Consider the following 14,018-nt stretch of genomic DNA (forward strand, 5'->3'; position numbering starts at 1 on the left):
TGACGGCCCTCTGGGGACGCCCGGGGGCCCGCTGTGCGTGTGAGCCCTGCCCCCAGCACCGTGCCCGTGGCCCCACCTTGTTGAGCAGGAACTCATCCAGGTACTTGAGCTCATTGGCATTGGTGATCTTGCGGAACACCGACTCTCGCCACTTCTCTGACACCGTGATTTTGCCGATCTTGAGGTTTCGGTTCTTCTTCCCTTTGCCTCCCGGCTCCTTGGTGTGCTTCTCACTGGTGTTGTGGCGGTGCTGGTTGCCGGAGGGGGCTGTGTTGGGGGGGGGGTGCGGACAGGAGAGGCTGGTGAAGGCAGGTTCCTGGGGAGGACCTAGGGTGTGGGCACAAGTGCAGAGAGCCAGGGCCCCACAGTGCCGCACGCCGAGGTCCGTGGCCAGCAAATGCCTCCAGGGATGGGACCAGCCCTGAGGCCCTGTTACCAGGGCTCAACCCATAGACAACTTAAGGCCCCATCTGGGGACGGTCCTCAGAGGCCCTGGTGGCTCTGCTGTCCATCCCTAAGGCTGTGGGTGACCAACCTTCTAGAGTCTTCTTCATGGTGGTGGCTTCCAGCACCACAGGCCCGAGTACTGTGTTCTCCGTCTCTTCTGCGCCCTCCAAGGTGTATTTTTTATCCTTGTTTTTATGCAGGAAGAGTCTCTTAAATGTGGACCTGCAGGAGAAAGTACAGGGCTCCTCAGGAAATGAAAGCAGACGTGAGGCCAAAGGGTCAACTTGCTGTAAAGAGAAATAGCCCTTTTCTTGGTTATTGTTGGAACAGGATGCTACTAAAAATGCAGTCCATCTGTGTGAACTGACAGGGGAGTCAGGTGAAAGAGCGAGATGCTGAGCGGACGACATAGCGTGACCCCATTTTCATATTAAAAAAAAGTGCCCCCTGCCCTCTCCCCTGAGATGCTTTTATAGGCACAAGGTTAGGGGGGAAAAACCCAGTAAAGAATAAAGGCCAAATCACGCACCACAGATACTGGCTATGTGGTAGGGTGAATGATGGCTCCCCCAAAAGTTATGTCCATGTGCTAAGCCTCAGGGCCTAAGAGCATGATCTTATTTGGGAAAAAGGTCTTTGCAGATGTGCCTAAATGCTAAGGACGAAATGCCTGTGTTTCCCAAATTTGTATGCTGAAGCCTAACCCCCAGTGTGATGGTGTTAGGAGGTGGGGTGTTTGGGAGGTGATTAGGTCATGAGGGTGGGGCCATCACGATGGGATGAGTGCCCTTATATGAGACCCCAGAGAGCTCCCTGGCCTCTTCTACCATGTGAGGACCCAGCAAGCAGAAGGCGTCTCTGAACCAGACACCGAATCTGCTGTTGCCTCGATCCTGGACTTTCCAGCCTCCAGCTCAGCCTGTGGTGTTTTGTTACAGCAGCCTGAATAAACTAAGATTCTAAGTGAAGGATCTCAAGATTGTAAATCACTCTTGTGATTGCCCACTTGTCTTTTTAAGAGATGGAAAAGGAGAAGACACAGGGGAGAGAAGAATGTCATGTGAAGACGGAGGCTGAGGTTGGGGGATGGCTACAAGCCAAGGATGCCTGGAGCCCCCATAAGCTGGAAGAGGCCAGGAGGGATCCTCCTTGAGATCCAGGAGGAGGGAGAAAGACATTGCCCTGCTCACACCTGGATCTTGCATTTCTAGTGAGAGAATAAATTCCTATTGTCTGAAGCTATTGTTAGTTTTGGTGTGTGTGGGGGGTCTCCCCACAGTTGGGAGAGGGGCTCTCTGCCTCCCACCACAGCCCGTTCCTCATCACCCTCCCTCGGGCTCCCATCCTGTGATTGGGCCTGTCCCATGGCCCCAACCCCTCTGCTCTGGGAACTGCCTGGTGCACTTTGGCAGGGGCTGTCTGGGGACCGAAGCTTGGTCCATTTTTTTCTATCACTGGACCCAGGAGGGATTCCCAGATGTGGGGACAGGGGAGCTGGGAGCTGGTTCTGATCCCATACGCACCCAAATGGACACCGCCTATCTGTGGCCCCAGAGGAGGTGACCTAGACAAGCTCTGGGCTTCATCAGGAATCTCTTCGCCCTGATGGGTCCACAACACGGGCTCTGAGTGGGTTTCTCTTCATGGAACTGCTAAGCAAAGGCCTCCCCCACTAAGCTTCATGAGTGTGATTGGCTTAGGCTCCGGGAATGGAGGATCTGGACACCCCCAAACCCCACACCTACTTAGAGTCGGCGGAGCCTGGGGACAGCCCCGAGTCTGTGCTGGAGGATGCCTCGCTCGACTTCTTCTTCTGGATGGCTGGCTTCTTTGTGCTGGGCTCCCCGTCCACGGTTTCGGTAGAAGGCTATAGGGCAGTAGGGCTGAGTGAGCAAAGGCAGGTGGCCTCTCGGGAGGGAAAGTGGGGGTCGGGTCCTGGTGCCATGGTGCACTCTATCTACCATTTCCTTCTTTTTCTTTCTTTCTTTTCTTTTTTTTTTTTTGTCTTTTATCTTTTTCATAGGGCCACACCTGTGACATATGTAGGTTCCAGGCTAGGGGTCAAATCAGAGCTGTAGCTGCTGGCCTATGCCACAGCCACAGCAACGCCAGATCCAAGCCGTGTCTGTGATCTACACCGCAGCTCAGGGCAACGCCAGATCCTTAACTCACTGAGCGAGGCCAGGGTTCAAACCCACAACCTCATGGTTCCTAGTCGGATTTGTTTCCACTGCACACAATAGGAATTCCCTTTTTCTTTTTCAGGCTGCACCCATGGCATATAGAAGTTCCCAGGCTAGGGGCCGAATCAGAGCTGCAGCTGAGGCCTACACCTCAGCCACAGCAACACCAGATCCGAGCCACATCTGCAACCTGCACCACAGCTTTTGGCAATGCCAGATTCTTACCCCACTGAGCGAGGCCAGGGATCAAACCTGCATCGTCATGGATACTAGTCGGGTTCTTAACCCACTGAGCCACAATGGGAGCTCCTCCACTGTTTCCCTCTGGTGGTACCAGGGCAGCTAGGGCAGAAGTGGGCTTGGACCCTCAGAAGTGAGGGCTGCTGCCTGAAGCTTTACCTGAGTCTTGGTCTGGGATGGGGATGAGAGGAGCTTGGAGACATCGCTGGCAGATAAGGAAATGCGCCTCTCCCTGTGAGATCACAGAAACGTGGCTTACCGACAAGGCGAGGTAGGAGACACTTGGGTTGTGGGGACTGGGGCAGGGGAGGGAGATGCTCCTGGCAGCCGGTGGGCAAAACCCCACAGTGCCCAGCCCAGCACCCACCCTAGAGAATGACCCGGCCCCAGGGCTCTGCTGCGCTGAGGTGGAGAAGGCCCACCCTAGCAGAGGCCTGCGTCTTCCTCCATCTCGTCTTCCAGACAAGGGGCTGGGGATTCAGAATCTCTGATATTTAGCTAACTAGGGGTCAGGCAAAGTGTGTCAAGAGCTGCTCCTTCAACCCCTGGATGTGTGCAGACACCCTCACTCACTGAGGAAGAAACTGAGGACCAGGCAGGCTGGGGAGGGGGATCTCAACCACAGTAGCTGCTTCCCGACAGGCTGGAGGCCTTCTGTGTGATCAGGGCTTGTTTGGGCCTCCCCCCTGCACCCCACATCCTCCTTCCTTGGGGCTCCCACACACCTGATGCCTGAGTCTCCCGTGTTTCTGGGGTTCATGATGCTGTCCTGGTCCCGCTCTAGCCTCGGGCTGTGCATCCCCCCGACCCCAGCCCTTGGACAAAAGAGTGTGTGGGGCTTACTCCGTGGGCGTGAGCGAGGCCCCCACAGCCCGGTGCCGCTCGCTGAGGTCCAGGGACTGGCTCAGCATGGTGCTGGGGCTGGCGGTCATCAGCTTCTTGCCACGCCAGAGCTCCACGGCGCTGGCCAGACGCTCGGCATCTGTGTCCCGGTACCGCTGAATCTGGGTGGAGCCTCCGGGGCTCTCGGCCCGGTCCTGTGCCCTGGGGCTGACCCCCGGCTTGCTCTTGTCCTTGGGGGTCTCTGGGGAGGCACTGGGGGCTGGGACTTGGACCTTGCTGTCCAGAGCTAGGCTGGTGGGTCGTTCTGCGTGGCCACCCTGGGTTTCCCCTGAGGCCTGGCTGCCCAGCAAGGACTGTAGGGGCACCTCAGGCTGCATTTTAGGAGGCGCTGTCTCGGGCTCAGTCCTTGAATCTGAAGGGATTTCATCTTCTCTGCTCTTCTTTTTGTCTTCCAGAAAGCTCTCCTCAGGCTCTGGGATGGCCCTTCCCGAAGGTTCTCTGGGGATGTGCTCTTCTTTACAGGACTGGATGTGTTTGTTCTGGAGATTCACGTGCTCCAGTCCCCTCTGACGCCGTGACTCTCGCTTCTCCCGGCTGCTGGGCACTTTCTCGTGACTTTCCACTGCGTTTTTCTGTGGTGGGAGAGCCTTCTCCGGGCTCGGGACCTCCTTCTCCACTTGGACGCTCTCCCCTAGGGGCCCGTCGCTGGGCTCCACTTCAGGCTCCAGCGCTAAATGCTTGCTGTCCTTGGATGGTTCTGGGCCCTGTGTGGGCTCCGGCCCAGCCGCCTGGCCCAGCCCGCCTTCTGCCAGTTCTTCCCTGGCAGCCTGCTGGGCTTCCCTTTTCTTCTCTGCAGCCTTCTGCTTCTCTGCCACCATCCGGCTGAAGCTGGTGTGAGCAGAGTAAGGGGTGGGGCTGTGGGTTCAGGAACAAACGTGCCCTCTGCCTCCAGAATCCACCCAGGGCCTGGGGGAAACCCCGTGCCACCTCCAAGTGGGGTGGGAGGGGCCAGGCTCCACTTCTGCCAATCGGTGAGACCCTGGCCCTCAAGATGCTTCTAGAAAGGCAGAACCAACCTCAGCCAGGAAAGGGGGATAAAGGGCGTGGCCCCTTACTGTCATGCCACCTCCGCCTGGCTAATTCAGGGGACCTGTATTAGGCCTGTTGTGACAGGGATCTGTTCAGGAAACCCTGAATCCTTTGGGGTCCCTGGCCTGGTGGACACCTGGGCTTCGTGTGTGAGTGTGGGGCGAGGGGAGCCTACTGAGGGTTGGACCTCATGGCCTGAGCCCTCTGGCTCTGAATCCAGGTGCTCCACCAAATGGCACCAGGTGGGCAGGTGTGGTACGGCCTGGCAGAGACTGAGAGCTGCCAAAGGTGACCTGGGGTTTTGCCAGTAGGTGCCACCTACCAGCCCTGGAGCAGCTCTCTAGGGGCCTGTGTGCCCAGACTGCTAGAGGCCTGCGGCCCCTCCTCAGCCTTCCTGCGTCCAGGATGATGTCCTGACAGCTCCACCAGGCAGATGGTATCTCAGATGGCTCTTGGGTGAGTGGAATGTTCTGGGCAGGGGTGTGGAGGGCTTGGGGCTATTCTGCTCACCTCTTGCGCTGCAGGTGCCCCCGGCAGAGGCTCTGCAGGCGGATGATGCTCAGTCTCTGGCGCTGGTAGGCTGCCCGCTGCCGGTAGCCCCTCCACACAGCCTGGAGGTACACTGCCGCCTGCGTCCTCTCCAGGGCCCGTCTCACGCAATAGGACCGCCAGCAGGCCTGAGAGTGGAGGGGGCATTCAGGGGCTGGGCGTGTGTCATCCCAGCCACCCCCCAGCCCTGGCCGCATGGGGCCACCTGCTACCTGGATGGTGACAGCTGCCCGCCTCATCTGCAGGAAGTGCCTGCGCTCCAGCACCATCCGGAACCAGCTCTGCAGGAACAGGATCTTCCGCACGACCTCCCGGTGCAGCGTCTCCTGCAGGGCCTGCCTCTCTGTCTCCTTTAGGAAAACCTGGGAGGAGTGGGCACAGGAAGGGGGGTTAGCCTGGCCCCTGAACCCCTAGACTCAAGACGGTCTGCTCAGCCCACCTCAGGAGTGAGACCAGGCTGGTGCGTGGACTGATCTGACTAAGGGGATTTTTTTGATTTTGTCTTTTTGCCCTTTTCTGGGGCCGCTCCCACGGCATATGGAGATTCCCAGGCTAGGGGTCTAATCGGAGCTGTAGTTGCCGGCCTACGCCAGAGCCACAGCAACATGGGATCTGAGCCGAGTTTGCAATCTACACCACAGCTCACGGCGACGCTGTAATCCACTGAGCAAGGCCAGGGATCGAATCCGCAACCTCATGGTTCCTAGTCGGATTCGTTAACCACTGTGCCACGATGGGAACTCCAAGGGGAGTTTTTTTGGTTAAATGATTTTTATTTTTTTCACTACAACTGGTTTACAGTATTCTGTCAACTTTCTACTGTGCAGCAAAGTGAATGTTTTTTTTTTTAAAGTACATTGAAATAGAATTCCCCTTAACAAAATTACTCACTTAAAGTGAGTGATTCAGAGGTATTTAGTACATTCACGGTATTGTGCAGTGTACTATCCATCTAATGTACCATCACATTTCTCTAGCTCTGAAATACTTCCATTACTCCACAGGGAAACTCCGTGTCTGTGAGCAGTCACTTCCTAATCGCCGACCCCCAGCCCCCGGCAAGCCCTAATCTGCTTTCTGTCTCCATGGATTTACCTGTTCTGGACATTTCTTTTTCTTTTATCTTTTAGAGTAGCACCAGAGGCATATGGAAGTTCCCAGGCTAGGGGTTGATTTGGAGTTATAGCTGCAGCCACAGCAATGTGGGATCTGAAGCCGCATCTTCGACCTACACCACAGCTCATGGCAATGCCAGATCCCTAACCCAGTGAGTGAGGTCAGGGATTGAACCCGTAACCTCATGGATACTAGTTGGGTTCATTATCGCTGAGCCACAACAGAAACTCCTCTTTTTCCTTTTTTTTGGCCATGCCTGTGACACGTGGAAGTTCCTGAGCCGCTGCAGTGACCATGCCAGTAACTGCTCAATAAATGTTAGCTAAAAACAACCACTCCTGGGAGTTCCTGTCGTGGTGCAGCGGAAATGAATCCAACTAGGAACCATGAGGTTGCAGGTTCAATCCCTGGCCTCGCTCAGTGGGTTAAGGATCTGGCATTGCCGTGAGCTGGAGTGTAGGTCACAGACGCGGCTCGGATCTGGCATTGCTGTGGCTGTGACATAGGCCAGCAGCAACAGCTCTGATTAGACCTCTCACCTGGGAACCTCCATATGCTGCTGGTGTGGCCCTAAAAAGACAAAAAAACCCAAAAAATAAAAACCAACCATTCCAAATGGGTCCGTCTCAGAATTAATGTAAAAACACGCTGCACTACAAGGGAGCTCCGACATTTCATATTAATGAGGTCAAACACTATTAGTCTTTAGTGTCCTTCTTTGTAAAAAAATTTTTTTATTATAATTGATTTACAATGTCTTTCTCTCTCTTGCTTTCTTTCTTTTTCTCTCTCTCTTCCCTCCCCCCTTCTTTCTTTCTCTCTTATGGCCACACCGATGGCAAAGAAATTCCTGGGCCAGGAACTGAATCCAAGCCACAACTATGACCTACACCACTGTGGCATTGCCAGATCTTTTAACCCACTGCAGTGACCTGAGCCACTGCAGTCAGATTCTTAACCTACTGTGCCACAGTGGGAACTCTTGAGTCTGGCTTCTTTTGCCTGGCATAACATTTTCAAGGTTCATCCACATGAGTATGGATCAGGGCTGAGTAATATTCCATCATGCGAATGGCCCACATTTTGTTTATCCATCATCTATTGACAGGCACATGGGTTGCTTCTACCTTTTGGCAATTGTGACTAGTACCCCTATGAACTTATATGTACAAGAATTTGTTTGCACACCTGTTTTCAGTTCTTGGTTGGGTTGATACCTAGGAGCGGAATTGCTGGGTCACATGGTAACTTTGTGATTAACTTGGGGAGCTGTGAGGGGATTTTTCACATCTGGTGCAGCCCCGCTGGGGAGCTGCCAGATATTACGGCAGTTACTGACTGGCCCCTGAATACCCTGTGCTATGGTGTGAGGGTTCCTAGCCTAAGTGTGAGAAAACAAGAAACAGGCTTGATGCCTGAGCCTCCACACCTTAGGTGTGCTCCTTGCCTTCCAGGAACAAACAGGCTGGGCCCTAAGAAATGCACTTCCTCAGCAGAAACCCTGATGTTTCAGTGAGTGGCTTGGGCCGTGGGAGGACCCTGTGTGTGGTGGAAGATGTGGTACAAGTTTGTAGCCACCCTAAGGGGTGCAGATGCTGACCTTGGTCTTCCCGATCTGGTAGCTCCTCTTGTCTATGTCCATCTTCTCCAGCAGGGCAGAGATGACCTCCCTGCAGGGCTGGGCATTCTTGGGCAGCAGCACTTGGAACTGCTCTGTGAAATCCTGCGTGATGATGGCCAAGAAAGGAATATCTGAGTATTTTTGCTCCTGACAAGGAGACAGGGCTCCAGGAATTCCCTGGTCAAGCCGAGTATCCAAAGCCAAAACTTGGTTTGATGTGAATGGTACTGATAAATCTTTGACTTTCCAAAACAGTCTGAAGTGTAAGAAAGACTATCATAGACACAGAGCATTGGATCATTTACGAGTGACCGACGAGGGCTTGCTGGGTGCTGGCATGGTTGAGGGGCAGCCAGGAGATGGAGCTGCCTTGGGGTGCTCACAGTCTATGGCTCAGTAGAGGGCTGAACCATAGCTGGAGGTACACCCTTTTTTAGCTGTGCCCTCAGTATGTGCAAGTTCCCAGGCCAGGGATCAAACCTGTGGCACAGGAGTGATGCCAGATCTTTAGCCTGCTGAACCACCAGGGAACTCTTCGTATGCCTCTTTTTGGCCTCGCTCATGGCATGTGGGAGTTCCCACAGCAGCAACTTGGGCAGCTACAGTGACAATGCTGGATCCTTAACCTGCTATGCCACAAGGGAACTCCTACACACTGTTTTTAAGTAAATAATTATCCCCAATTTTAAGAGCCAAGTATTAGTGAAACATCAGCATTTTCTCCCTTTTTGGTTTGCCTTTCCTATTTTCGCAGGATTGGAAAGATGATATTCTCATTCTGTGCATGAAAAAAGGGAGGCCTGCCACAACAAGCTATGTCCCTGAGGCCATATGGGTAAAGCCTGAATGGGGACCAGGTGCCACCACCTCTGGGTTCAGGCCCAGTGTTTACTCGAGCACCACATAGCTGGTGTCAACTTTTGGCATGGGCCAGAGGTGCTAACCCCTGGGGGATGTTTGATGATACGTGGAGACATCTCGGGTTGTCAGAACGCAGGGAAATAGTGTTCCTGGCATCTAGTGGGTGAAGGCCAGGGATGCTGCTCAAGACCCTATGGTGCACAGGGTGGCCTCCACCACAGAGAATGACCTGGCCCAAGGATCAATGGTGACATGGTTGAGAAACTGCTGTAGTCACCAATTTGAGGCTACTAGTGATCCTCGGTGTTTCTAGAAAGCCCAAGGAGCCATCTCTGAGGTCATCACCTTCTTGGGCCGTAATTTCCATATTAGGAAAATAGGAACCAGGGTCCCCATTGCTGCTGGTTGGCAGAATAAAAGAATTGGGTGTAAAAGTGTCTATTACAGAAGATGCTCAACAAAGGGCCAAGCTGCACAGGGATCTGCTTGTGCAGTTCCCATGTTTGGTTTAATGCACCTCTTTTGAGGAACTATGCCCCCCACTCATGAGAAAGAATGGCTTGGTAGAAATCCTAACAGTGCCAGGGTGGAGGAGCCCTGGCAGAAAGTAACCTGCTGGGCTCATGCTCTAGAGGCATTCAAGGCAGCCATGTGTGTGCATGAGTGCATCCTACCTGGAACGTGTACTTGGCACTGTAGCCCGACCTCCGGATCCGCACGGTCTCCAGCATGCCTGTGTAGCGCAGCTGCTGCAGTACCAGGTCATCATCGAAACACAGCTCTTTCTGAAACGGGATCAAGTGATCAGGGCAGATGCCTGCAGGTGGCTAGATGGGAGCCCTGGAAGGAGATGCCGAGTCCCAGTGACTGCCACCTCTCAGGACTCCAGATATAAATGCAGGTAAGACACACGTGCAGGCTTGGGCTGGTCTGTGAAATGTCCCCGGCATAGCAGCCCTGGGCACCTGGAGGATTTGTGTTTTCTCTTCTTGCTCCAGACATTCTTTTTAGAATAAAAAGATGGGGCCCCTCAGCAGCGATGCCTAAGGCATTCATCTCTTCTAGAAAACTTGGTGTCTGATCTGCTCTATTCCCTGGTGCCAGGAGACAGATGCTATTTTATACTGTCTAACTTAAGAGAATTTGCTGCAAAGACTTATTTCTTAAAGGCCTTGACCCAAAACTGTGAACTCACATTCTGTGCCATGTATCAGGCTAAGCACTGGGAATTCAGCAGAGAGAACATACTGCTGGGCCCCTGTGGAAAGTGTCACAGGAGAGGGGACCCTGGGCAGAGATCTGAGGGCTGAGGGGAAGACAGGCAGGGGAGGAGGATGGGGAGCAGCTGGGTGAAAGCCAGGAGGAGGAAGGGGAAGCTGGGCATCCCTTTTTTTTTTTGCTTTTTTCAGGGCCATACCCGCGGCATATGGAGGTTCCCAGGCTAGGGGTCGAATTGAATCTATAGCTGCCGGCCTACACCACAGCCACAGCAATGTGGGATCTGGGTCACGTCTGTATCCTACACTCCAGCTCACGGCAATGCCAGATCCTCAACCCACTGAGCGAGGCCAAGGATTGAACCTGCAACCTCATGGTTCCCAGTCGGATCTGTTTCCACTGCACCGCGATGGGAACTCTGACATCCCTATTTTTGGCTGCTCACCAGCTGCCCTTGCTGCCTCCTGTGGACCCCCCTCTACCCCCAGCCAGCTACAGCAGTTTACAGCTCCTGAAACCTGTGTGAACACTTGCTTCCTTGAGGACTCTCTTGGAAGCCACCCCCAAAAGTGAGATACCCAGAAACACCCCCCACCCCCCCCGGTGAACCGCCAGACACGGGAGCCTCTCACCTTCTCGGCGTTGGAGCGGATGCAGCGGATGAAGAAGGGCTCTGCCTTGCCCAGCGCCTCCAGGAGCTTATTAAGGGATGTCTGCGAAGAGAGGGGGAAGGTACTGAGTTGGGGCTCCTAGGTCATCCGCCTGCATCAGTGGGAGCATCTGTGCTGATGTGGACATGGTAGGTTGCAGTGGGATGTTGCGACCAGAGGCTGTGCTACCCGGAGGGGAGCCCCCAAGGGAGATGTGGGGTTCCTGGGGGCTGAGAACCACCATCTTCCCAGAGTTCCTCGGCTCTTGTTTCTGTCTCAGGTGAAAAGCTGGGGGGGAGGTGGTAGAACTGGATAAACTCTTTCTAGGGATTTAAAACACATGTCTGCCTCATAAGAGAACATGGAGGTCTCTGGCCTATTTCCAAAAAGGATTTGTGGGAGTTCCTACACAAGGTAATTACAAAAAAACCAAGAGTTTCCATTGTGTCTCAGCGGATTAAGAACTGGACATAGTATTCGTGAGGATGTGGGTTCGATTCCTGGCCTTGCTCAGTGGGTTAGGGATCCAGCATTGCCACAAACTGTAGGGTAGGTTGCAGATGTGGCTTGGATCTGGCATTGCTGTGGCTGTGGTGTAGACCGGCAGCTGCTGCTCGCTAGTCTGGGAACTTCCATGTGCCACGGGTATGGCCGTAAAAAGAATAAAACCCAGGAGTTCCCATTGTGGCGCCGCGGAAACGAATCTGACTAGGAACCATGAGGTTGTGGGTTTGATCCCTGGCCTTGCTCAGTGGGTTAAGGATCCTGTATTGCCATGAGCTGTGGTGTGGGTCGCAGCCACAGCTCAGATGTGGCATTGCTGTGGCTGTGGCTGTGGCATAGGCCAGGCAGCTGTAGCTAGACCCCTAGCCTGGGACCCTCCATATGCCACAGGTGCGGCCGTAAAAAGACAACAAACAAACAAACAAACCCATAAAACCCCAAAGCCAAAAAACAGCTGAAGGGGAAAAGGGGAAACAGAAGACTCAGATTGAGGAAAGTGGGAAGGAACAAAAAAGCTAATGCTGAGGGTCACCAGCCATTGGATTCCAGTTTAAAAAAAAAAAAGAAAAAAAAGTGTCCCTGAGCTTCCTGGCAGTCAGGAAAAAAGGGAACACGACCTAAGGTCACAGTTCAGTGGTCACATTAACACACATGCTGACTCTTCATTCTTTTAACTTGGTGGTTCTCAATCAAGTGCGAGTCTGTTCTCCTGGGGGCATCTGGCATTATCTGGAGACTTTCTGGTTGTCAGACTGGAGAGTGCTACCGGTGTCTGATGGGCAGAGGCCAGCGATGCTGTTCAATACCCCATATGCACAGGCTGGCCCCCACCATGGAGAATGACCCAACTCCAAATGTCAAGGGGTGCTAATGGTCAGGAACCCCCAGGATAATGATAAGCTGCTTGGGATGGGTTTGTTCTGGCCTTGCCACCTGAGTGTCAGGCTGAGTTTAGTGCTGCCTCCTGCCCTGTTGGGCCACCTACTTGGAACTGGGCGCTGATGCTGGGTGGCTTCTTCTTCTTGTGCAGGTGCAGCAGGGACTTGGTGGTGCGGTCATGCAGGGTCATACTGATGATGAGCTTCAGGGATTTGGAGTCCAGCAGGTTCTATGATAGATACACAGGGTCCAGCCTGCCCTCCCAAAGCCCCAGTGGGCACCGGGAGGCATTGTGGACATCCCCGGAGCCAGGACAATGCCCCCCGGGGTGATAGCTCTTAGGCTCAGTCTCAGGGCCCTGCTGTCAGAGAGAGGTGGGGATAGGTGGGCCTGGCGGGTGGCAGAGGTGACCGTGGGGCTGAGCCTGAGCTGAGTCCTGGGGATGGCGCCACCTCTGGGAAGGCTGACGACAGCCTCATATGGCCCAAGCGCCCAGAAGCCCGAGCTATGGCGTGCTGCCCCCCGCCCCCCGCCACACAGCTCAAGGAGTGGCCCACATCCCGTTTCCGCATGCGCTCATCTGGCTGGTCCCCCTGTGTGCATCAACCCTTACTAACACTGACAGGGGAGCTGGCGCTTTCCCATCTGTTGGCCAGACTGAGGGTCACCCTCTTATTAACGTCACAAACTGTCTACACGCTGTACGTGGAGACTAGACAGAGCGTCTGAGTGCACTTGACCCAAGTCCAGCTGTTAGGGTCTTGGCTGCCAGCGATGCACAGCTGCCCCTTCCTGACAGGACCACCCTGGCTGAGGGGCCTCCTCTCCCTGGGTGCCCAGGAGGTGCGAAATCCCATCCTGCCCTCTGGAGGTGGCTCAAAGCTAAAGATCCCCGATGTGGGGGTGTGACAGAAGGGTCTCCTCACCTCTTGACAAGACCCGCTCTGTGGTAGTGTTAACACTCCTGGGCCCCCTGGGGAATCCGGTTGAGCCCACCTCCTTGCTCAGTCCTGCTTCTTCCACCCCACTCAGGTTTCTCCTGGGAGCCCCCCCCAATACACCACTTATGCAGAGATCCCCATCATAGGCCCCTGCTTCTAGAAAAACCAAACAAAGACATCTCCAAAATCATTTCAACAGGAGACACTTTTTTTTTTAGAGAGGGAGGAGCTAGCGGGAAGAGGAAGGAACCAAAGAAGCCAGAGAAATTAGAAACACGCCCCCCACCCCGGGTTTTCCAGAAAAATGACTTGAGCCAGGCGCTCGCAAGGCGATGTGAGACGGTGTCGCGCGTGTTTACCTTTGGAATGATCTGCTTTTGTTTGATACCTTTACTTTTCCTGTCAAAATATTAAAAATGGTTTTGTGAACAGAAGGAACGCGGTGTCCGGATCTGGGTTAGTTCAGCAAGCCACGCCTTGCGGGTTAGATGGAGTGAGAACAGAGAGAGCGCAGAGTCCAGAGGCACAAGTGCAACGAGGCCGCCGCCTCGCCAAGGACCTGGTGGCTTCCCCTGCACACGTGGGGGTCGCTATGCTGACTGTGCATGCTGGCCTCAGGGCTGGTGGCTGCTCCTGAGGTGGCAGGAGCAACTGGACTGGGGGTTGGTCGTCTCCATTGTGGGGCGTGTGTCTGCACAGGGCAGGCTATGGGGGAGCTAACAGATCTCACACAATGACAGTGGACTGCCCCAAATGGGGCTTCGAGGGATCCCCTGAGGCTCTGACGCCTACCCAGCATCCCAGCTCTATTTGCTACAGGACGGTAAAGGCCAAGCAGGCTGGCAGAGACCCTTCTGAACACCCTGGTGGCAGAGCA

The 14,018-nt window shown here is 54.4% G+C and overlaps 1 protein-coding gene and 1 long non-coding RNA gene across 11 annotated transcripts in view; one reads left to right on the forward strand and one right to left on the reverse strand.

Moving 5' to 3' along the window:
- Nucleotides 1-14,018, reverse strand: part of MYO9B (myosin IXB) — a 111,731-nt gene that overhangs the window by 10,883 nt on the left and 86,830 nt on the right. For all 10 annotated transcript variants that reach the window (XM_047776679.1, XM_047776674.1, XM_047776678.1 and 7 more), the window contains 12 exons: nt 13,501-13,540; nt 12,307-12,429; nt 10,800-10,880; nt 9,624-9,734; nt 8,068-8,190; nt 5,564-5,713; nt 5,313-5,479; nt 3,714-4,601; nt 3,030-3,102; nt 2,193-2,314; nt 536-669; nt 77-267 (listed from right to left, as the gene is read on the reverse strand). In XM_047776679.1, coding sequence (XP_047632635.1) covers nt 77-267; nt 536-669; nt 2,193-2,314; nt 3,030-3,102; nt 3,714-4,601; nt 5,313-5,479; nt 5,564-5,713; nt 8,068-8,190; nt 9,624-9,734; nt 10,800-10,880; nt 12,307-12,429; nt 13,501-13,540 — 2,203 coding nt within the window. The remainder of the gene's footprint in view (nt 1-76; nt 268-535; nt 670-2,192; nt 2,315-3,029; nt 3,103-3,713; nt 4,602-5,312; nt 5,480-5,563; nt 5,714-8,067; nt 8,191-9,623; nt 9,735-10,799; nt 10,881-12,306; nt 12,430-13,500; nt 13,541-14,018) is intronic.
- On the forward strand, nt 10,541-13,579 carry LOC125125523 (uncharacterized). Its single transcript, XR_007134427.1, has 2 exons — nt 10,541-10,966; nt 13,360-13,579. It is a non-coding gene; the product is annotated as an uncharacterized LOC125125523 (long non-coding RNA).

The sequence above is a fragment of the Phacochoerus africanus genome, chromosome 4, assembly GCF_016906955.1.
Source record: "Phacochoerus africanus isolate WHEZ1 chromosome 4, ROS_Pafr_v1, whole genome shotgun sequence".
NCBI classification, from domain to species: domain Eukaryota; kingdom Metazoa; phylum Chordata; class Mammalia; order Artiodactyla; family Suidae; genus Phacochoerus; species Phacochoerus africanus.